Genomic DNA, 25,524 nt, shown 5'->3' on the forward strand with positions numbered 1-25,524 from the left:
CCAGGTATTTGAGAAATGTAGCTAGATAGACTGGAGCACTAGCACCAACTCGCTCAGCGTAATTGTTCTTACGTAGAAGACAACGTATATGACCAACAGGGAACTGAGGACCTGCACGTGCTAACCTTATCTTAGCCGTTCTGCGAACTTTGCCACCTTTACTGCGTTAACTCATTCTTTTAAGAAGTAGAGAAACGTGTATTTTGCGAATATTCTTATCATTCTTCAATCTTATTCGGTAGTCTTACACTACTAGCACTGATTTGAGCAATCACCGAAGTGGGAAACACCAATACATAAGATAATTTATTTGCACATCACTCATCAATTGTTTCTTACAAAATTCATCATTCCTTCATTCTTGTTGTTATTACAATTACTCTCAGTTTACATTTCTGTTCTCTTCATTACAATCTTCACAATCATCTGCTGCCATATATTCTACTTCTGGTTGTTGTTACGTACTACTTATGTCTGTCAACATATGTACCATACACTCCAGTACTACTACCTCTACAATTACCACTACCTGAATTCAAATAAGCTAGATGACTGAGAAATGTAAGTGGAGACTTTTCATATTAAATGAACAATTCTACACTATCATCTACAAAATCGACTAGTAATCCCGGTCAATAATCCCATGTTACAAATAAATGAGTAAGGTTGAACATAGCAACTATTAAGATAATGGTTTAAAAAAATTCATATTGTGATTCCTGATACACGCCAAGTTAATAAACTCATGAGTGTACCGTGTTTAGAAATGTCGAATCAAATTGGCTTTCATAATGACTGAATATTATTGAACGAAATCTCAATGACTATATGGTTTACATTTTAATAACTTGTGATAATATAATGATGATGTTCATCATACGCTAACATCTGTTGAAGAGATCATATCAGATTAGAGAGCACTGAATGATTATTTCTCGCGAGACTCTAATTTATGAACGAGCCAATCAGAAGCGTCTGAGAGATTTCAAGGTCACGGCGCCAACTTCAGAACTTAATGCTAACATACGATCGGTTCACAGGGAATTTTGTACGAAACGTGATAATTGAACGGCTATAACAAATAAAACGGCGAAACTATAATTTATGGACGAATCAATCAGGTATAAGATAATAAATCTCGGATTTTAACACGAAAGCCTTTCATGCACTTTGCTAAATAGATTTCTGGCATTATAGGTGATATCAGTTCGTGATGAAAACCCTTTATATAATTCCTAACTAAGGCAAATTATGACAATTATTGTGAACTGAATAATAAAAGCACCAGTAACATTGGCTGCAGTCAGGTACTACAATGTGTACGGATGTTTGGAGAGCGTACACACTCCTACATAGACTTGTTTATGTGCATCGAGTCGTCATCCACAAGTGGCATTTTGTACACTCAACAACCGGAGTGCACATAAACAATATTGAAGCTATGAGGTGGAGGCTGAAAGAGTATTTGAAACTTTATCATGACTCCAGAGGTCGACTATTCTGTCGCTGTATGGATGATTTGCTCTGCTGTATGCATTAGGATTTTAGAACCTCTGAACCTCTTTCTAACCTTGACAAGTTATTGAACCACGTATAAGAAGTGTATCCACTTTACTTCCTTGGTTCTGTATAACATATTTTTACTCTATACTGACTGTTTGCTGATTGACTAATACTTCTCAAGGTCACTTGAGATTCGTTCAAAGGTCGTCCATAAATTATAGTCTCACCCAGATGAAAGATACAGTGAAATAGTGAAATTTGTTATATACACTTAAATGTTAGAGGTTCTGGACTTCTACTTGGTATGTTACCTTGTTGTTGTCATGGTAACAATCAATTTCAAACTAATTGCCATTTTTAACTCTCTCTCTTTCTCAGTCCGTGATGGGAACTATCTTTGAACTTTGTTTCTTTTTTTTTTATTTTTTGTTTAATACATATGTATATATAGATCAAGGAAACGTGCTATTGAATTACTCAAAGCACAAAATACCATACCTCATTTATCAGAAATTCAATGTTCTTATGAATTATTGAATCAACGTTATAATTCATTAATACAACAGGTATGAAATTTATTTTTATATCTTAGATACCTTGATGAGTTCTTTAACTGGACTTAGTGGGTAATAATGGAATTCATAATGGGTGTCTTTATCCTTATCTTCACAGTAACACTTGAATATAATATTCAAAACTAAGATAACCAGCCGTTTTTGGATGTAAGCCTCCAAATGCCTTGGTAAGACCTAGTATGAAGAAAGTCAGCTCTCCCTCTCTAAATACTCTCATATGGTCACGTACATACAACCGCTGATAGGGAAGTCCTACTCACTGCTTTCTCAAGGTCGAGATGTTGGTTACTAAATTGAGACGACGAAAAACGAATATCTGACGCTTTAACCGGGTTTGTGGATATGGAGGATTCATTTAGCGGAGTTAGAAAACCCTGGTTCCAAACTAATGGTGTGTAAGGGCTGAAGGATCCTAAGCGTATGAACCAATCAGATGATGTCGTTCAGGAGAACGATGAAATCTCCACGACCAAATCATCCAACTCAGAGAATAAAACTCCGTCAAATTTATCCACCCGAACTAAAAATCTTCTCTACTATCTCTGTATGTACTGCTAACCGAATTAGATCGTAGAACACAATAAATTGTCAGTAGTTAACAGGAGGTCGGTCGCTGCCCGGATAGCCTAGGGGTAACGTCTCTAACTATAAAGCTGGATGACATGGGATCGAATTCGTTAGGGAGCACTAGTTCCCTCAAGATTACAGGTACACCTTGTTGGCGAGTGCCAAGTAGCGCGAAACCCGGGTCCAGGTTTTTCTTGTTGACTATCTCCAACCACCATCTTATCTCAACATATTACATGCAATGTTAAGTCACCTAGACTAGTGGCCACATTGCAACTTGGTCGATAGCATTTGATATGCACTAAAGAAGGACATGACACACATGACGTTGATCACTATCCAGTGATCAGTAGTTAACCTAATTAATCTCAATCATTTTATATTTATAATCAATGGTTACTATGACAATATACACACTACTTATAACACATTCATTATAATTTTGTATAGTATCAAGTTATGAGAAAATTGAAATTAACAGCGGAACAATCAAATCATGAATTGAATAATGTAATTGAATCATTAAGTAATATGTTACATAGAAGTCGTAAACAAAATATTCGAACTAAACGTACAATTGAGGTAAGAAAATATACGTTAGTAATAAATATTGTTCATTTACCGATGAATTCCTTTTGTTATGATCATTTAGTATTGTTTGTTTAAATCTTTTCATTGATGTTTATAACTGTAATTGATCGATTAACCAACTACTGATGAGTCTCATATGGGACGAAACGTGTGTTCTAGATTCCAATACTAGCCAATATCCATCTTTGCTTAAAAAGCTTGTGATGTAAGGCAATATAGATGCAATACATGTACCAATAAGGGACTGATCAATTGCAATGCTAAACATCAATCTGAAGATTCAAGTAAACAATACCAAGTGAACATAATCAGTATGTTTTAATTGTGTACTACACACTTAAAAGAAACTTTACAAATGAATAAAAATGCAAATTATATTAACAGCTTTATTAAGTAGTATATGTCAGATTGGAGTAAAGAACTATCAGCATAAATTTAGAATGTTTCAACGAATCCATTTGCATCTGTTTTATTCATTTATGTGAACACATAAATATTGATAGAAAGGGGTACCGAATACATATTCGCCACACAAATCACTTGATTTCTGTGGTGGCTATGATACTACCCCAGTGCCCAAACCGAAGCAGATAGTTTTCTTAGGGGATCACACCCGGAGCCTTCAACCTAAAGGTCTATTTCACAAAGCAGTAGAGCAATGTTAGGAGATGAAGTCCCATGGTAGCCGGTGATCAACGATTGGTCCATACGACATCCATTCTTTCACGACCCTGGACTCCATATGCACTATTAGTTTAGAATCCATATCCACCAATCTGGTTAAAGCGCCGGACATTTGCTTTTTGTCCTCTCAATTCAGTAGACAACATCCGTGGTGTGAGAAGGCAGTGAGTAGGACTTCTTTGATCAGTGGTTGCATGCAGATGGTCATGTGAGAGCATTTGGAGAGGGGTACTGACCCTCCCCATACTCGACCATACCAAGGCATTTTGGGTGCTCAAATTTTACTAAAAGTTTCTGTAATGTTGTGTTAAAATACATTTATATCTGTGTATATTTTTAATTTCCAGAGTATTAAAATGCATTTAATCAAATTACATGACACCATCAAACAATTGAATATAGATAATAATCAATCTGAGAATAACACATCACAATCATTGGAAAATATGAATTTTAAAGTAAGTAAGAATGTGCTTTATACTCTCCACCTTGTTTGAAACATTCTTCTTACTATACAGTACAAATGTAAACAGATATGATCCATTTCGTGTTCATGAATTTACATGGTTGTTGATAGAGATAATTGTACTAGAGAAGTGTAATTTACAATAGCTTATTGATGAGATACAGTTGTCTATGGTGTAAGCTAATTTTAAATTGAATCCTCTCCACATACTTCATATCTTACTAATTATAATATGGTTGTTGTGAGCAGAACCACCGCAGGAATGACTGTATTAAAGACGAGTGTAGTGTGTGCTACTGATGTCCATAGACATAAAATAGTATGTATCATCAATCGAAAGTGAGATACCTAGCAGTAGAAGATTAAGAGAGGACAGCTCACAGACTCGTTCGAAGTAAAGACCGGTGTCAGGCAAGGTTGCTTACTCTCACCCTTTCTCTTTCTCCTGGTGATTGTCTGGATCATGAAGACGTCAACATCTGATGGGAAACACGGAATACAGCCGACATCTAGGATGCAGTTGGACGATCTAATCTTCGCAGATGATCTGGCCCTCCTGTCGCAAACGCAACAACAAATGCAGGAGAAGACGACTAGTGTAGCAGCAGCCTCAGCAGGAGTAGGTCTCAATATACACAAAGAGAAAATCAAGATTCTCCGATACAACACAGAATGCACCAATCCAATCAAAATTGACGGAGACGATTTAGAAGATGTAAAAACCTTTACATATTTAGGCAGCATCATTGATGAACATGATGGATCTGATGCAGATGTGAAAGCGCGGATTGATAAAACAAGCGAAGTGTATTTACAACTGAAGAACATCTGGAACTCAAAACAACTGTCTGTCAACCAACACCAAATTCACAATCTTCAATACAAATGTCAAGACAGTTCTATTGTATGGGGCGGAAACCTGGAGAACTACGAGAGTCATCATCCAGAAGATACAAGTGTTTATTAACAGTTGTTTACGCAAAATACTTCAGATCAGTTGGCCGGACACTACTAGCAACAACGTACTGTGGGAGAGAACAAACCAGATCCCAGCAGAGGAATAAATCAGGAAAAAGTGCTGGAAGTGGATAGGACACACATTGAGGAAAGCACCCAACTGCGTCACAAGACAAGCCCTCACATGAGACCCTCAAGGCCAACGGAGAAGAGGAAGGCCAAAGATCAAGTTAAGCCGGGAAATGGAGATAGACATGAGAAATACGAACAAGAATTGGATGGAATTAGAAAAAATGGCCCATGACAAAGTGGGTTGGAGAATGCTGGTCGGCGGTCTATGCTCCATTGTGAGTAACAGGCGTAAGTAAGTAAGTAAAAAGATTAGGAAGGTCAAAGGAAAGAGAACGAGAACAGACAATGATTAGTGTGGATTTGAAAGAATAATGAAGTCTGAGACGATTGATTGACATTTTGCAAATGAAGTATTTACTGTATGGTTCTCAGATTTTACTAAGTGATTCTGTAATTTTGGATTCCAATACAATCGATTGTCCCCACTTGGGTTCTTGTTCACTACAATGTATCTTTGGGATAATTTCTTCACTAGATAACTCTCAACGGTAAGTTTCTAAAGACCATACAATGATCACAGTTTATTATTGTATGGCACAGATCACAAGACCTCAGGGACACGAAGTGAATAGGAACAGAAGTGAGAATACAAATGCATGTGAGTGAGAGCATTAATAGAACTTAAGAAGCACATTTATATACAGTGAGGTTAATGAGTCGTTGAATGATTTAAGCAACTAACATTTATGCTAAAACTTACTTGGTATTCTGTTACTTGCATCTTCCCATTGTTATTTAGGACTGCAGTTGATTAGTCTATTATTGGCATATATGCATCCTGTGCATATTGCCTTAATTCACAAGCATTTTGAACAAAGATGGATAGCGGCTAGCATCGGAATCCAGGACGCGCGTTTCGTTTCATTTAAAACTCGAACCCAATGTCCTTCTCTTCAAACACCATCTCGTGAACATCAACTCCGAGATGCAGGTATATCCATCTAACCAGTCGCGAATTGGACGTAACGCGCGTCCTGGATTCCACTGCTGGCCACTATCTATCGTCGCTTAACATTTAAGCTAGTTAGAGCGATATGAGTGTAGGCTGTAAGACGTGATCAAGCATACATGTTCATAGAAATACGATAATGATCATACAAGCATATAGAAAAATTTTACTGACCGAACGATACTGTCTGTTAAATAAGTTAGGTGAACGTTTTAACAAAATTAAATGTGTACAAACTCAAGTGAAGTTGAGATACTGTATATCCACTAATGTTTAGTATTATACAATAAGACTTCTCTGGCGTCCTGAAAGAATTGATTTACTGATGAGATAGTTCATGACGCTAGTCATGCTGTTTTGTCATCATTGAGCCGCACAGTCCAACAAACACACTGTATGTTGAGTGAAAGAATAGCGCGATTATATTTCATGGACGAGCAAATCATAATCTACTGAGCAAACTCAAGGTCATGTTCAATGTATAAATGTAAAATCCGTATCTGCGATTGATTTATCGCTGGTTTCAAAGATGATTATAACAACAGGAATTTTCAAAAACTCCATTATTTATGATTGAGAATTTCAAGTGGTTTGGTAATACATGGGCTATCACAATTATGCAGTATTTCGATGCACCCGACCGTTGTTGCTACCTTGACGTGGTGGTCGGGCTTGCCTATCGTGATGAAGCAACCGAGCTATACTGGCTGGAACAACCGTCCCTCAAGGTCCTACCATGTCGGACATCTCGGTTGAAGAGCGGTAATACCAAAGGCAAAAAACCCAAGGTCCGAAGGCGAACTCGTAATGCTGACTGTACAGAGGTGTGACAGCAGTAAGGTGTTTCCTTCAGATAACCGGCATAACAGCGATGCTGCCTTCCTACAAGGAGGAGTGGGGTTAGAAAAGGTCGACTCTAGGGATGCGCATCTCAACAAGTGTGGAGCTAACACGAAAATTACTCACAAAATGGTGTGTGACCGACCTCAAGCAGTTGTACCTTGGGCACTGCGGTCACGCTCCCAGGTCACTAAGACCACCTCTAATCCAATTTCTTTCTCAGGTACCTCCAGAAGAACCCTTCTACAGTGTGGGCAACCGGGAAGTGATAACCGCCCTCATACCTCTAACAACACTCAAGACCACTGTAATCATTTCGATGCAATATGTGTTGGAAACAAGAATCTGCGAGAACGGAAGTATTTTTTGATTGTTTCCAATCATCATTCCGGCAAATTATGCTGATTCTTCTCAATTAGATCGTGAGAGAATCACTGACACCGACTGAAACGTTTCCTTATGTTACTGAACCTACAATTATTCAATGGTATAAGTGTTGCAGAGATACAACCGATACAAAGATAATGCATTTAAATCTATCGTTCAGAGCTATCAGAAGAAGAGTGGAAATTGATGAAACGGTCGTCCGGAATAGTAGATTTTTAATAGAGCAAGAAGTATACAAGAATATTGGGTAAACAACAGTTCTCTGAATCAACTTATCAGGTCTTCGATATACGTGATATAACATTACAGAAAGAACATTTTCAAAACATCAGAAACTACCAGCCAATAACGTTAGTACCAGTTATAAAAGAGTATGTCCAACTAGGTACAACCATTTAATCGACTATTTAGATTTATCCCTCTTCATAGTGCTATCGTTCACAAAAGGTAGATTAGAAAATGGTCGTCTGCACGAACAACATAGAATAGGAGTATTCAAGATTAAAAACATTTCTATGACCTTATTACAGTTCCAAAGGTCGATTATTGTCAAATTACACAGTTGAAATTCTATACCATATTTATTATGATACCTAAATAGTTAAACCTATCTCTAGTATTCACAACTTTGTAGGCTCTATAATAGATTAATCGGCGAGACTCTAATTTATGGACGAGCCACTCAGAAGCGTCTGAGAGATTTTAAGGTTACGGCACCAACTTCAGTACTTAATGTTAACATACGATCGGTTTACAGGGAATTTTGTACAAAATGTGATAATTGAGTGGCTATAACAAGTATAAGGGCGAGACTATAATTTGTGAACGAATCAATCAGGTATAGATCATAGATCTAGGATTTTAACGTGAAAGCCCTCCATCTATTTGGCTAAATAAATTTCTTGCATTATGGCTGATATCAGTTCGTGATGAAAACCCCACATATAATTCCTAACTGCGGCAATTTACGACAATTTTTGCGAACTGAATGATAAAAGCACCAGTAACATTGGCTGCAGTCAGGTACTACAATGTGTACGGATGTTTGGAGAGCGTACAGACTACTCTATAGGCTTGGTTATGTGCATCATGTCGTTATCCACAAATGGCATTTTGTGTACTCAACAGTCGGAGTGCACATAAACAATATTGAAGCTATGAGGTGGAGGCTGAAAGAGTTCTTGAGACTTTATCATGGCTCCAGATGCCGAATATTCTGTAGCCGTATGGATGATTTGCTCTGCTGTATGCATTAGGATTTTAGAACCTCTGAACCTCTTTCTAATCTTGACAAGTTTTTGAACCATATAAAAGAAGTGTAGTCATCTTAATTCTTTGATTTTGTACCGTATATCTTTACTCTATACCGACTACCTTCTGACTGGCTAATATTTCTCAGTCACTTAAGACTCATTCAAAGGTCGTCCATAATTTAGAGTTTTGCCGATTAATCTTCTATATTAATTGATCTCTGATTGGCTAACATTTTTGAAGATGCTATCAAAGATGATCGCACATATTTTTTTTGTGTGTAGAAATTCATAAAAGAATTCTCTGATAATATTATCCATCAACTTCAAGAAGCAATAGATCGTAAACGAATTGAACATAACAACATGAAGAATAAAATTAATACACTTGAAAATGAAACAAAACGTCGACGTCAATATATTGAAGAATTGAAAATACGTCTTCAATGTGTACTTGCTGAACAAATAGATCTTCGAAATGATTTAGTAAGCCAGTTTATAAATTATATAATGATTATAATATAGAAATGTTTTGTAATGAATTGTATTTCATGTTGACTAATATAAGACAGCTAACAGATGTATTCCAAGTGAGGATTGGAGTCAGACAATGCTCCTCCTCTTTTTTCTCTTTCTTCTGGTAGTCAACTGGATTATGAAGACTTCGACATCTAAGGGAAAGCACGAAATACATTGGATAGCTCAGAATCAATTAGACGATCTGGAATTTTAAGATGACCTGACCCTTCTCTCTCATAGACACGAAGAAATGCAGATGAAGACAACTCGTGTAGCAGCAGCCTTTGCACTAGTAGGCCTCAGCACACACAAAGGGGAAAGCAAGATCCTTAAATAAACACGTAGAACGCCAAACTAATCACACTTGATGAAGAAACTCTGGAAGACGTGGGAAGTTTCACGTATCTGTGAGGCAACATTAATCGACAAGGAGGACCCGATGCAGACGTAACGGTGCGGATTGGCAAAGCATTCCTACATTATCAGCAACAACCTACTGTGGGAGAGAACAAACCAAATCCCATCGTAGCAAGAAATCAGTAAGAAGCGCTAGAAGTGGATAGGACACACATTGAGGAAAGCACTCAACTGTGTCACAAGGCAAGCTCTCATCACTTGGAATCCTCAAGACTGAAGGTGAAAAGGAAGGCCAAAGAACACATTACACCGAGAAATGGAAATAGTCACAAGAAGAATGAACAACAATTGGGATAGCATTAAATAGGATGGCTCCATGACAGAGTGAGTTAGAGAATGTTGGTCGACGGCATATGCTCCCCTAGAAGATAACAGGTATAAGTAAGTAAGTAAGTAAGTAAGTAAGTAAGTAAGTAAGTAAGTAAGTAAGTAAGTAAGTAAGTAAGTAAGTAAGTAAGTAAGTAAGTAAGTAAGTAAGTAAGTAAGTAAGTAAGTAAGTAAGTAAGTGAGTAAGTGAGTGAGTGAGTGAGTAGTGAGTGGTGAGTGAGTGAGTGAAGTAGTGAGTGAGTGAGTGAGTGAGTGAAGTGAGTGAGTGAGTGAAGTGAGTGAGTGAGTGAGTGGTGAGTGAGTGAGTGAGTAAGTAAGTGAGTGAGTGAAGTGAGTGAGTGAGTGAGTGAGTGAGTGAGTGGAGTGAGTGAGTGAGTGAGTGAGTGAGTGAGTGAGTGAGTGAGTGAGTGAGTGAGTGAGTGAAGTGGTGAGTAAGTAGGTGAGTGAGTAAGTGGTGAGTGAGTGAGTGAGTGAGTGGAGTGAGAGTGAGTGAGTGAGTGAAGTGAGTGGGTAGTGAAGTGAGTGAGTGAAGTGAGTGAGGTAGTGAAGTGAGTGAGTGAGTGAGTGAGTGAGTGTAAGTGAGTGAGTAGTGAAGTAGTAAGTGAGTGAGTGAGTGAAGTGAGTGAGTGAAGTGAGTGAGTGAGTGAGTGAGTGAGTGAGTAGTGAGTGAGTGAGGTGAGTGAGGTGAGTGAGTGAGTGAGTGAGTGAGTGAGTGAGTGAAGTGAGTGAGTGAGTGAGTGAGTGAGTGAAGTGAGTGAGTGAGTGAGTGAGTGAGTGAAGTAGTGAAGTGAGTGAGTGAGTGAGTGAGTGAGTGAGTGAGTAAGTGAGTAAAGTGAGTAAGTAAGTAAGTAGTAAGTAAGTAAGTAAGTAAGTAAGTAAGTGAAGTAAGTAAGTAAGTAAGTAAGTAAGTAAGTAAGTAAGTAAGTAAGTAAGTAAGTAAGTAAGTAAGTAAGTAAGTGTGCTCTCTCAAGGTCACTTTGACCTTTTTCTCCCTCTCTCTCCCACAGGTCACCCACTACTTAGAATCTGACTTTCTTTTCTTTTATTTTTTGTTTTAGTTAACTAAAGAAAAAATAAATGAAACTTTAAAATTCTCTGAATTTCAATTAAAACAAACTAAAAAATGTCAACATATTCAATTAACTACTTTAATTCATGAAAAAAAGAATCTTCTAGAAAATTTTAATCAATTAAAACAATCTCATCATCATTTAATGAATCAATTAAATCAATTAAAAGCGGATTTTTTAAATTTACAAAAATTGAAAAATGAAAAAAATTTTCTCATAGAACAATCAGAGAATCAATTAATAAAACCAATGAAACCATTCAATCGTATTTGTGCTGTAAGTAATATAAATATCATTCATTGGCGCGAGTATGATGACCTTTGAACGACCTTTAATTGACCTTGAAAAACATTAGCCAATCAGAAAACGGTTCATATAAAGTAACAATAGATTTGACATGAAGATCGAAGAGTTGAAGTAAGATAGGAACTGACTGATGACAATGATGGATATATTGCTCAATTTTGTGGATTAGTTGAAAGTAGATATTAACATTGTTGGATGCCAAGTGAGCTCAGTGGTTTAGTGGTTAAGCGTTCGCGTATGAGACTGATAGGTCCTGGGTTCGAATTCCGCATGGTGAGGTTGTGGATATGCACTGGTGAAGAGTCCCATAATAGGACGAAACGGTCGTACAGTGCTTGAAGGTTTTTCATGGTGGTCTAGTTTCAATCGACTCATGATTTCAACTATTGAAATGAATACAGTTCTTTTACATGGTTCAAAACTTGTCAAGGTTAGAAACTCATCTATATGGCTTCATAATAGTCGACCTCTGGAGCTATGATAAGATAGCAAAAACTCTCTGTTTTGTTCTCTGAAGAGAAATAATTGAAAGACGTATTTCAAAAAAATGGCTACCCATTCCACTTCATCAAAAAATACCAACCCACGCAGCGTCAGAACCTAAGTCAAGCACAGAAATTAACAAAAGGATCGCCCTACCATACATAAAAGGCAGATCAGAAACTGCAACGAAACCGCTGAAAACCTTCGGGATAGGTGTGGCACACAAACCAACAAAATCCCTACAATCAATCTTATGAAAACCAAAAGATGAAATGACAAAAGAAGACAAACCGAACATCATCTACAAAATAAATTGTGCCAACTGAGAAAAACACTACATCAGACAAAGTGGACGCCCTCTTCGCCTTCGCCTACATGAACTTCAATCAGCAGTCGAACGCCATGATACTTCCTCACTTATATTATTGCACGTGGACAACTGTGGACACACATTCGACTGGAAAAATGTGAAAATTTAGGATACAGGCAACTCCAAAAACATCAGAGGATTTCTAGAAGCTTGGCACTCAAATCAATCAGCAATCAACAAGCACATAGCTTTAATATTATTTGTGTGCACTCCGGTCGCTGGATCCACAGAATGCCGCCTGTGAAAAACGACACGATGCATATAACCATTCTATGTAGGCATCTGTTTGCTCTCCAATCATCCGTATATACTGTATTGCCCGGCTGAAGCCAGTGTTACTGGTGCTTTTATTATCCAGTTCGCCTTGGTCTTGATCTGGATCCTATTCTAACAGACTTTTTCCTTCAACATATATTACATCGAAAGACAACATCATCATGATAGTCCGCACAAGGTCCACAAGGCATTTGATTACCTCATTCACAAATAAAAGAAATTTCTTAGTATTCCTATTTGTTGTAGCCGCTCAATTATCATGTTTTCTCCAAGATCCGCTATGAACTTTTCGTATGTGGCACCGTGACCTTGAAATCCTTCAGACGCCTCTGATTGGTTAGTCCATAAATTATAGTCTCGTCATATTAGAATTGTTTGTCGAGAGGAAAATGAAGAGTGTATTCATCTATGGCATCGCAACTGATAATGAATTTTATTACAAAAATTCTTCAACCATTAATCATATTTATTACACATACATCAATCAGGCAATCTACATCTACCGATAAGGTTCAGAATTATGGATGAGGACTCTATGAACTAATGTAGACTGCTTGATTAAGGTATGTATAATAAATACAATTAATGGTTGGAGAATTTGTGTAATAAAGTTCATTATCAGTTACGATGCCCTAAATGAATACATTGTTCATTTACCTCTCAATCAACAATTCTAATATTCCTTTCATACATACTATCTGTGATAACCTGTTTCTTAATGATATTTACCTATGTCAATGTGTATAGATTGATGACTTTGTATCACTAGGACTCAAACCCAGCATCTTTCACATTAGCTGCTTATGTGATATCCATTTAGCAACTTATTCAAAAAGAGCTAACAACTTATTCAATAAAGATGATGCCAATATAATGATTGGTCACAGTTTAAGTTTTGTCAAAACTTAATTTCATTCATTCATTCATTTGAATACAGTTACACTCAGGTGATGAGCCTCTTAATAAGACGAATTTCACTGATAGCCTTACTCCATCTATTCTCAATAACTTGTAATAAATAACTAGATCTGTTATATTATGTGATCTTTTGCCCCTATGAATATATGATGTTGTGATATCGCCAATTAGAGAATAGTGACTTATCAACCGGACTAGTAACGCATTAATCTGTACAAGCAATCTACAGTCTTTATCAGTCCTTCTTTCTATCTAGCCGTGCCTGTTCGGTCCAGAACATCAATCTCAGCCTCCGCGATATGAATCATGTATTTCAAACAAACTGGGTTTATATACAAACCAACCTGACCACATCACATCATAAATTAGGAAATAATATTGATACAAGATCTAACCAAATGTGGCTGTGAATGTGGGAGATAGTAATTCATAGACTGGCCATAACTCAAAAATGGTAAATCGTATAATGATAGTCTATAACTCGAAGTGTAGCTTATAATAAAAGGAACATGAATATGCAGATAGTTTAGCTACTTAACAGTGACACAATAAAAATTATATGTATAGAATAAGTTCAGAAATCGATCCCAACAGTTTAGTCAGTCAGTGAGCTACAACATAGGACCAGGCGCATATACGCATCGGTCCAAGTTGCTATACCGCATTAGCAAAACAAGCTCAACACCAGATTTACTAACCTGGCTCAGACTAGAAGTTAGTGTCTTCAAGCATTGATGCCACATTTTGGTTAGGCCACCCCTAACTTTCTTACAACCATCCCCGAACGTAACGTATTGTGTATCGTGGTAATCAATGTTCAGGCATACGTACCACGTTGCACGACCATCTCAGTCGATGAAGATTCACAACTTCATCAACTGATTTACTATCATCATTCTCTAATACCCTACGTCTAACCTCACTATTACTTACGCGGTGATCTCAGCAGATGCTAGCAATATTTCTAAGGCATCTGTGGTCGTTCATTATTCTCATCAGGATATAATAAGATCAAATCAACCCATCGACAATATACATATACTACTAATAAATTATACATGCTACTAATTTATAGTTTGTATTATCTCGTTTTTTCTTATCCAAAAGAATAATCGTATTGACCATTTAGAAAAATTCATTTTAATATTAGCAAATGAATTAATTAAAACCATTAAAACGATTTATCAATTACGTAATCATCCACTAATGATGACAACTATGGTCAATACAACAAATGAATTATGTAACAAATATACAACATCAGATAATGGTAAGTGTAGATTCATGTTAATGTATTATTAATTAAATGATAGGTCCTGGGTTTGAATCTCGTGGGGTGCAGGATCGTGGATGCGCTGTTGATGCACTGTTGTGGAGTCCCATACTAGGACGAAACAGCCATCCAGTGCTTCCAGGTTTTCCATGGTGGTCTAGCTTCAATCGACTCATGGTTTCAATCAAAATTAAATGATCATTTTATCAGTTTAATTGTATTGTGTATTATTGTTAAGTATCTATTATCAGAAAGAGGGGGGGGGGTTGTGGGAGATTGTAGTAATTTCAATAGTTGAATTCATGAGTCAGTTAAAGTTAGGTCACTATGGAAAACCTGGAAAGACTGAATAGCCATTTCATCCTAGTATGGGACATCTCAGTAACAATACGCATCCAAAATCCCGCCCCGCAGGGTTCGAACCTAGGATCTATCTGTCTCGCGCGTGAACTCTTAACCTCTAAACCACTGAACCGGTGTTTAACATTAATCAGTCCACGAAATGACACTGCCATCTACCATTATTTTCCATGAGTTACTTACAACTATTACCATCGTTTATCTTATAATCATTAATTCAAAGTATTTCTCTTCCACCATCTCTCTCTTTCACACACACACACACACACACTCATTCCTTTCATCTCTCACTTAAATTTGTTCTATTTAATCTTTCATTCCTTCAAATTTAAATGTTCCGCATTCTGATTACCGGCAAAATTGAATTTAAAGACAAATTCAAACATTCCAAACTTTGAACAAAAGGAATGCAATCCGATGTAGTTTCAATAGTGATGTGAGGGGCATTAAGGAATAAAGTCGGTTGCTTCTTTTTAAGGTTGAACATTCTTTACTGTTACATTTCCTTTTTATTTAAATCAATTACGGTGAATAGTTGGAGGCAAAGAATAATTACATTTTCATTGTGGAATTGTTGTGGACGTTAGATCCCCAGAAATCACTTGGGAAAGGACCTAATTCTGTAATTTTATCTAGAAAATTTGAATTTCGTTGTTTTCGCGCCAAAGGCGCTCTTGTCACCTTCATGTCGTATTTCCCACTTGGGAAATATTTTAGATGCTATTGGTCTGTTGCGTCTTTTACTATGCTATTTGGTAACTCTCCCCAATAACGGTTTTGTACTGTATATATAGGTTTTGAATTGTGTTTGTTGTGATCGCTAGTTTCTGGCTGTTTTGCAGAATATACTTCTCCATTCCAGCTTGGACTTCTCCCTTTAGTTAGCGGAGCTGGGACGCAACAAATAACTAGCCTACTGGTCTTTGGTCACTGAGTCTTTGTTCTCGTTCGCAGACCAAGTGAACTTTTGATAGCTTCAACCGTAGCAGGAATATTCATTTGACTAGTCTAAGCGAAGTTTTATTATTGTTATTATTATGACCTGTCAAGTTAGTGGTCTACAGGTTGAGCGTTCGCTCTCGAGACTGATAGATCCCGTGTTCGAATCCTGCAAACGGGATCATGGATGAACACTATTAAGGAATCTCATACTACGACGATACAGCCGTCCAGTGCTGTCAGGTTTTCAATAATGGTCTAGGTTTAATTGATTCATGAATTTAACTATTAAATTATTATATTCTCCACCAAAACTCCTTCTTCCGAATGTACCGTAGAGACTACTCTATACGAGGATAACTCCCTGATTGACTTTAGTAACAAGATCTAAATATCTTTCATTTATTCAATTGAGAAGTCAGAACATATATTTTCCCATATTGGAAATATTTTTATGCTGCCTCTCAGCTATCCTAAAGTAAAGCAAAAATTTAAAACATATTCTACCGAAAGTCTTCAGGTTCACTAACCGCAGACTGTAATCAACTTCAACTTCTGTATGCTCATTTAATAAAATCGATAAGTTGCTGAATCCACAAATATGTTAACTAACACTAATGACATTCGTGTGATCATTCTGGCCACTAAGTGTGGTGAAACGTATCAGTCAATGCAAGTTCCTTCTATCTTGATTACATACAATCAGAGAATAATAGTCAATAAATTTTCTAAATAAATGACTTAAGAACATGATAATTTGTATCAATCACAAGATTACAGCGTGGTATGAATGATAAATCAATTATGTGCTTGGTAATGACTAGCTTCGAGAGTACATTTCCAGAGTCCTAATAAGAGCGCGTGACCAGTAGAGTTCAGTCGTGTTGGGTATGAGAAAGTTACACATCGAAGACAATAGAAGATCATTATACAATATTATGAATCGATTGAAGTTAGACATAAACACCGTTGACTAAGTGGTTATGCGTTCTCACGAGAGATAAAATACTCTGAATCAGACTCTATTTTGCATTACCATGGATACACATTACTGACGAGTTCTTCACTAGGACGAAGTCAGTGTCCAGTACTTCTAGGTTTTTAATGGTTGTCTTACTTGGATCTGTTCATGATCTCAATAAAAATCTGCAATTTAATCATAAATAGGTTGTTTGTAGCACACAATTGAGTAATAAACACATGTGATTGAGTATACAATTAATAACATAAAAGTATTCTTACGAATATAACGAAATGAAACTATCAACATTTGATTTGTATATTTTGACAGTGGATTAAATTCTAAGAGATCTGTCTTACGTTTACTAAGGTTACGAATGGACAAAAATTAGACAACCACTGAAAAGCGGAGGGGAGGGGGAACATCATAAAACTATTCTATCCTAATAAGGAACTACAACACAACGGGGAATATACATGAACCCTCTAAGGATCAAGTTTCTCAGTGTACGCTCAAATCATATCACTAAGTGGTCAATCAATAGTGTACATGTCTAAATTCAATCAATTTACAATTTTGGTTAATAATCTTAATAACATTCGAACATCTCCACAAACTCTTATGCTGAATAAAATCTATTTATTTCACTTATTTATTTAAACACATAAACATTGGAAGAAAGGGGTATAGAATACATATGCGCCACGTAGATCATTCGATTTTTATGAGGACTGAAAAACTACCCGGGTGCCAAAATCGAAACAGGTAGTTTTCTTAGGGGGTCACGACCAGAGCCTTCAACAGAAAGGTCTGATCCATAAGGCAGTGGAACAACGTGAGGAGATGCAGTTCTATGGTAGCCGGTGATAAACGACTAGTTCATACGCCACTTCCTTTCCAACTCCCCTAGATGGATCTTCCATGTCCACCAACCCAGTTATAGCGCCAGAAATTTGCTTTTCGTCCTCTCAATTTCGTAAGCAATACCCCACCTTCAGAAGGTAGTGAGTTGGACTGCCCTGATCAGCGGTTGTATACACATGTCCATGTGAGAGCGTTTGTAGAGCGTGAGAGAGAGCTGACTCTCCCCACTCTCAGTCGTATAAGGACATTTGGGGACGACTTAGTTAAAACTATCAGTAACTATTATTTTCCCTTAAGTGAACTCCCGTATCCGCCAACCCATTTAAAGCGCCGGATATTCAATCCTCCTTCTCTGAAAATAATCTACATTTACTAGTATAGGGGTTGTGGAGATTATTAAGTTTTTGATTGAGATCATGGACTGATTGATGTTAGACCATCACAATTGAAGACCTGAAAGCACTGGACGGCCGTCTCGTCCTATTGTGGGACTCCTCAGCAGTGCGCATCCACGGTCGCGCTCGCGGGATTCGAACACAGGGCCTTCTGTCTCGCGTGCGAACGCTTAACCAACTGGACCACTGAGCCGGCATCCAATGGTGATAGTTTCTAACACCAACCAATCCACGAAATTGCGCGACCAACTTCCGTTGTACTGAGGTAGATACCTGTCTCTACCCGATAAGGATTAGCTCCATTGGTCACGGCTTCTCACTAGAACGCGCGACCGAAGACCCTGTGTTCGAATCCCGCGAGAGGGACCGTGGATGCGCACTGCTGAGGAGTCCCACAATAGGACGAAACGGCCGTCCAGTGCTTCCAGGTTTTCAATTGTGATGGTCTAACATCAATCGGTTCATGATCTCAATCAAAAAACCTACTTTTAACTTCTCTTTCTCTTGTATTTAATTTACAGTTGATTTTTTGTCGTTGTTTTTTTAGATAATCCAAAGTCTACAATAAGTCAAGATAGTTTATATGTAGCTAAAATGAAAGCAGCTGAAATTCTATGTTTATCATTAAATGATTTAGAGAAATTAACATTTCTAGATAATGATAATCATCATAATGATCAACAAGATCTCACTATTGATATTAAAGATCATGGTCCTGATGATCCTGATCATATCGACTTAACAAAAAGTGAACCGATCAATTCATTCCATAATAAAACGAAACAATTCAATCAATGTGGACTTCTTTCAAAATTCACTATGAATTCATATATGGACAATTTAACAAAATGGCCTAGACAATGTGAAAGACTATTGAAAGATGTAAGTGTCATATAATTCCAATGTTCATTTATCCGGAAATCATTCAACTACTGAATTCAATTTATAAATTTTTATTAAGAATTGTGAAGTATTAGATAGATGTTTTAGAAGGTAAACATGGAATCGCGCGGGCGGGATTGTGGATGCGCACTGCCACGGAGGAGTCTCACAATAGGAAGAAACAGCCGTTCAGTGCTTTCAGGTTTCCAAAGGTGGTCTAACATCAATCGATTCATGATCTCAGTCAAAAATGTAATAATCTCCACAACCCCTATAATAGGATATAAGGATAGATAGTGGCTAACAGTGAAATGCATGACATGTGTTTCGTTGTATTTTAGACTTATCGACTTATCTCAAAGTTGATGTTCACTCTAGAACTCAAACTCAGTACCGTTAGTATCAAATGCCATCGCGTTATCCACTACGTAAACATAGAACTTTCAGGTTTTTCAACAGTTATAATTTTCAACATCCCTCAATTTCACATTTCACTCATGATATCTGTAATGTCAATCAATGAGGGATATTAACCTGGTCATTTTCCAATTTGATTGATGAGACCCTACCTCACACCTAATATTGTTGAGCTGAACTAGTGACAGTTTCTTATTAGAACTCCAGAATTACTTCTCCAAATTAGTCACTAATGAACGAATGATTATTATTAGTGTACATGGTCATGTTTCAATAATTTTTTTCTGGTAAGCGTTTTTTTAGTGAGTTGGTTTTCTACGGGATGGGGTCGCTAACCCCATTCCCAACCCTCCTCCTTTATCCGGGCTCCATTAGGAGTAGAAGGCGTACATAAGTAAGTAAGTAAATATGATCATGTTGGTAGATACAGACTACTTGGTTGGGGTCCACATGACTATCGTAATCAATGTTTGGAGACTCTGGGTGACATGACTGTAAATCGATCACAATGGCGTCAGTGTATACACTTGAACCGATACATATATGTGCCTGGTCCTATGGTGTAGCTGACTGACTGACAGTTGATATCATAGACAGTTAAATTTGTTCATTTGTAAACCCTTTTTAAGTTAAGAACTAATTTACCCTTAGTTTTAATCATTATTTCCATGGATTACTAATTTTCTTTTTCTTTTGAAAAACTAATCCTTCTAGTATCCTTTTTCAAAGAAGTTAATAGAAGAATTTTCAATGAAATTAAACGATTTAGTTGAGATTGTCACCATATTTTTTGTAAATGAAAAATATACTACTGAAGAATAATACTGAACAATTTACATGGGTATTATGCTTGATTTAATGTATATCATTATTTCGTAATTAAATTTTTAATATATGAAATGAGTTTTTTCCGTATTAATATTTATATTACTAATCAGTAGTTTAAAAATGTGCAATAAATTTTATAACTTCAGTTTAATGACTGACACATGGTTATCGGAAGTACAATAATTTTATGGATAGATGACTGTAATGAAAATGTATTTGTAACAGAGTGGAGAGTTGTGGAGACTGTACTATTATAATAGCTGAAATCACAATTCCATATGACCTAGAATATTATTGAAAATGTGAAGGGCCATTTACGTTATTTTATGGAACTCCTCTTGTACGCAGAACTCGAACCCAGGATAATCGATCTCGATCGTAAATGCTTAACCAAGTGACCACTGAGCCAGCATCCAATGGCGTTAATGTATAACTTCAATCGATCCATGATCTTACTAAGCTGTCTCCACCTGGCACAGGTTTGAGCCCCGCGTGCAGGATTGTGAATGAACAGTTTTGAGGATCTCCATACTAAGACGAGACGGCTGTCCAGTGTTTCCAGGTCTTCAATGGTGGTCTAACTTAGACTGACATGTGAATTCAACTGTTAAAATACTACAATCTCCAAAAATCCTGATTCTTAGAATTTTAAAATACTTATAAAGATTTGTAATTTAGTCCGTTTCTCGTGGAAGTATCAACTGATGATGTTGTTAAGATCAACGACTAATTCTTCATTATAAACCTATTAATCTTAGCGATTACAACAGTGTCAATATACAACAGATAATGCAATACTTTTTAGTGTCTTTATGAAGACTACACAAAAACGTATTAATTTCACATATGCATACTGTTTTAGGACAAAGTTGTCGAAATACAGAATTATGATTCCGTGATCATGTGAATGAAATGTACTTTAGAACTGTTTAAATATTTGAATATCTTTCAGGAGACTTATGTACTTGATAATATATTTTTCCATTACATTTAAACTGTAAAAGATGATTAATAAAAGCACCTGACTTAAAGCAACTGTTGGATGCTGGCTCAGTGGTCTAGAGACCGATAGGTTGTGGGTTCGAATATCGTGAGTGGGATCGTGGATATGCACTGTTCAGGAGCCCCATACTAGGATGAGACAGCTATCCAGTGCTTCCAGGTTTTCCATGAAGGTCTAGATAAATCAATTTATTCTTCATTATTGATTCCTTAGTTAGCCATAAAGAACATTGAATCTGATATACAAAAAAATGCGTCGATTCAAGTTGATATCCTTTACAGCACAGAAACACGATGCATTCAGGAAGAATACTTAAGTAGTACAAGTGATAGTAGTATCAGTGATCACACAAGACACTTATAGATAATAGGATATCAGACGAAAGAATGAATCTGTAAAGTAAGAAGTCTAAGGTTATCCAAAAAGTCAAGAAGGGAAAAATGCAGTGAATCCATTCTCGCCATTGTGAACAATTCTCAATCATATCATTGCTAAGAATCTAACTAATCAGTCTACACTTTCCAACACAGTTCAATTCAACAATTATTAACTTTATGAACTGATTCTACATGTTGGATTGGATTTACCTTACCTAGTTTTCATTAGTATACAAGTTCAAACTGACTTTCATCATCATCTTAACTTGATTAGTACTGTGAGTATAATGACATACTGCTGACAAGGTGTTTAGTTTAATATCCAACAACATTATTTTTATATTATAGGAAATCTTTACAGTGATACTGTGGTGAGTGTGGTAATTTAATAGTTGCATTCATGATTCGATTAAAGTTAAACAACTATAGAAAACCTGAAAGCATTGGATAGCCGTTTCGTTCTAATATGGTACACTTTTACAGTGCGTATCCATGGTCCCGTTCCGCGAGATTCGAATTCAGGACCTATGGTCTCGAGTGTGAACGATTAACGTTCATACTAGTAAGCCGGCAATCAACGGTGTTAATGTCTAACTTCAACAAATCCGAGAAATCGCGCCATCAAAGGTCCTGGGTTCCAATCCCATGGGCATTGCTGAGTAGTCCCATACTCAAACGAAACGGCCTTTCAATGCTTCCAGGTTTTCCATGGTGGTCAACTATGAAAGTAAAAATGATTTACAATTTACCAAGGTTTATTAATTCTTCTCTAAATGTATGAAAATGTCTCATTGTATGACAAACAAATTGTTCAACTTTTTATACATATATTATATCAGAAGGGGTTTTGTGGAGATTTTAGAAATTTCACTGATTGAAATCATGAGTCGATTGAAGCTAGATCACTATGGAAAACCTGGGAACACTGGAAGGCCGTTTCTTCTTAGTGTGGGACTCCACAGCAGTGCGGATCCACTATCCCACACCCCGCAAGATTCAAACCCAGGTATAATTATCAATATTATTTAAGTAATATTATCGAAATATATAAGTAGTATATACAGTTGATGATTAAGGTTAGGAATTAGATTTAGAGTTTTCATCACGAACTGACATTAGCGACAATGACAAAACTCTATTTAATCAAATGGATAAATGAATTTCACGCCAAAATTCGAGATCGGTTATGTTATACACCTGATTCCTTCGTCTATAAACTATAGTCTTGTCATTATTTGTCAAATATCTTGTAAGTTGTTAGAAATCAAGAAGACTGTGCGGCGGGAGGGGGAAATATCAATAAACAAGGAATATAACTAAAAATAATGTACCATTCAAATCACCGTTTAGTTACTAGGGAAACTCAGTATGCTTTTTTTCAGAAAAAACATTCTTTATTCAAACATTAACTTGATAAGAATAGTTTCTGTGGTGTTTTAAGTATAATCAACTGGATATCGGTATTGGAAAAATGAATAGAATGATTATGGTACCTGAAAAATAAAAGAAAGAAAAAGAAACATTATTTGAGACAAGCTGAAGCATCTGTTTATCATCTCTGGTTGTATGAACATTCAAGTAATCTGTAAAAAGGCCTGTAATATATGTATTAATCCATCATGAATGTAGAGTTGCCAGAATTCTACAGCTTCAATCATTAAGTGATCAACCGATATGTCATTGGGGTGCCTAGTCTGTTGTATGCCATGATAATGTTTGCATAACTTTCCAGTTGCCTGATCTGCCAAAGGCAATGGGACAGTGCATGATGCTATTGTTTTGTACTAGGTTCAAAGAGAATTGTTTGCTATATACATGCAAATCCGCCAAGTTATTGTGTTGTGGGGCTCTTTATTTTGTCGTTATTTAGATCGAACGATGTTGTCGAAAGGACCCTTCACTTTAGTGGCCCGGGATCTGATTCCAAAGTGATTGTAATGATTATTGTTGTTGAAATATATATGTCGCCCATCCTCGCATATAATCATTGACTTTAATCGCGTTAGTCAATAACGGATTTAGATAAGTCGAATAACGAGAATGGACTTGTGAATACATGTATTTTTGTATATATGAAGCGAATGGAATAGAGAGAAGAGAAACAACGCAGAGTGGAGATGGCTGGTAAGCCAACTCCCCTTTTGACCAAGCGTTAATCAACATGTAAAGTTACACAAAAGTAAGTTACAGATACGTGATGAGTAATGTACACACACCTACACGCTCATCTAAAAACAGTCAAGATTGGATAAGCGAATAAATAACAAGGTCAGAATGTGACTCAAGTAGAATGAACAGGTTGAGTTAGAATAAGGTATATGGGCTTAACACAATAACTGACGCTACAATTGTTCTTATTGTTGTTGATATGTCATAATGAACATATTATGTTAGTTAACAAGGGAGTTAAAATAGAAATATAAGATTAAAAAAAAGCCAAATTAGTTAGGATATTGATCAAAGTAAATGTGTGAAGAAAGAAAACATGATTGTAAACAAGAACAACAACAACAACAACAACTAATAACATAGAACAAACTATTTATCATTCATTTGGTGTTGTTTTGCTTGTATCTATCTGGAGTGAACATCAGCTCTGAGATAGATTTTAATTGAGATCATGAACCGATTGATGTTAGACCACCATTTGAACCCAGGAAGCACTAGATGGTCGTTTGGTCTTATTGTGGGATTCTTCAGCAGTGCGCATCCATGATCCTGCTCAAAGGATTCGAGCTCAGGGCCTTCTGTCTCACGCGCAAACGCTTAACATTTAGACTACCGATCTAACGGTGTTAATGTCTAAGTCCAACCAATCCACGAAATTGCGCGACCATCTTCCAATGTACTGAGGTAGATACCTTTGTCTACCCGACACGAAGCTAATATCCGCAACCCTATACTGATAATTACCATGTGCTCAGTAGTGAATAACTTCGTGAGGGAATTCTCGGAGTTCTAGTGAGGAGCCGTGAACAGTGGAGCTAATCCATGTTGTGTAGAGACAGGTATCTACCTCAGTGCATTGGAAGATGATCGCACAATTTCGTGGATTGGTTGGAGTTAGACATAAACACCGTTAGACGCCGGCCCGATCGGTGGTCTAGATGTTAAACATTCGAGCCCAAGACCGATTATGTCCTGAGTTCGAATCCAGAGAAGCAGGATCGTGGATGCGCGCTTCTGAGGAGTCCTATACTAGGACGAAGTGGCCGTCCAGTCCTTCCATGTTTCTCTTGGTGGTCTAGCTTTAACTGACTCATGATCTCAACTATTAGAATTACCACAATATCCAAAAATATCCCTTCCGATATATATATGCTAAGACTATCTATTACTCACCTATAAAAGAAGAATATGTCAAGTTGATTCTTCTTTACGTTTAATGTAATTTGTACATTTCACTTCACAAGCTAAAATATCAATATATAAATACATATAAAAGTAATTGGAATGATTAATGTGGTAACAGTGATAAGCAATGAATAGCTAAATGAGTAGTTACGGAGGTAATTTACTTGTAATGCTACGATGGGGATCAATGACTTTATCATGTTTTTTCATGGGTGATAAACAGCTGAAAGTTTGTTTACCTCAAACATTCACGTTATTACACTAAGAAAATAAAGTAGTGTAAG

General features: G+C 36.8%; 2 protein-coding genes across 3 annotated transcripts in view; one reads left to right on the top strand and one right to left on the bottom strand.

Annotated features, from left to right (window-relative positions):
• The window catches only part of SPA2_4 (component of the polarisome), a 49,355-nt gene extending 28,777 nt beyond the window's left edge, over nt 1-20,578 (top strand). Inside the window, exons 11-18 of one of the 2 annotated variants that reach the window (XM_051217799.1) lie at nt 1,955-2,069; nt 3,096-3,227; nt 4,268-4,378; nt 9,187-9,387; nt 11,223-11,510; nt 14,695-14,857; nt 18,927-19,261; nt 20,393-20,578. In XM_051217799.1, coding sequence (XP_051064222.1) covers nt 1,955-2,069; nt 3,096-3,227; nt 4,268-4,378; nt 9,187-9,387; nt 11,223-11,510; nt 14,695-14,857; nt 18,927-19,261; nt 20,393-20,500 — 1,453 coding nt within the window. In that variant the 3' untranslated portion in view covers nt 20,501-20,578. Of the gene's footprint in view, nt 1-1,954; nt 2,070-3,095; nt 3,228-4,267; nt 4,379-9,186; nt 9,388-9,492; nt 9,828-11,222; nt 11,511-14,694; nt 14,858-18,926; nt 19,262-20,392 lie in introns of those variants that run through there. The other variant, XM_051217800.1, reaches the window with a different exon arrangement.
• Nucleotides 20,579-23,258: 2,680 nt separating this feature from the next.
• COL1A1_2 (collagen, type I, alpha 1) overlaps nt 23,259-25,524 on the bottom strand; it is a 42,523-nt gene continuing 40,257 nt past the window's right edge. The window contains exons 9-10 of the mRNA XM_012942925.3: nt 25,229-25,299; nt 23,259-23,379 (exon numbers count right to left, since the gene is read on the bottom strand). Coding sequence (XP_012798379.2) covers nt 25,247-25,299 — 53 coding nt within the window. The 3' untranslated portion in view covers nt 23,259-23,379; nt 25,229-25,246. The remainder of the gene's footprint in view (nt 23,380-25,228; nt 25,300-25,524) is intronic.

Source organism: Schistosoma haematobium, chromosome 7 (assembly GCF_000699445.3).
Source record: "Schistosoma haematobium chromosome 7, whole genome shotgun sequence".
NCBI classification, from domain to species: Eukaryota; Metazoa; Platyhelminthes; class Trematoda; order Strigeidida; family Schistosomatidae; genus Schistosoma; species Schistosoma haematobium.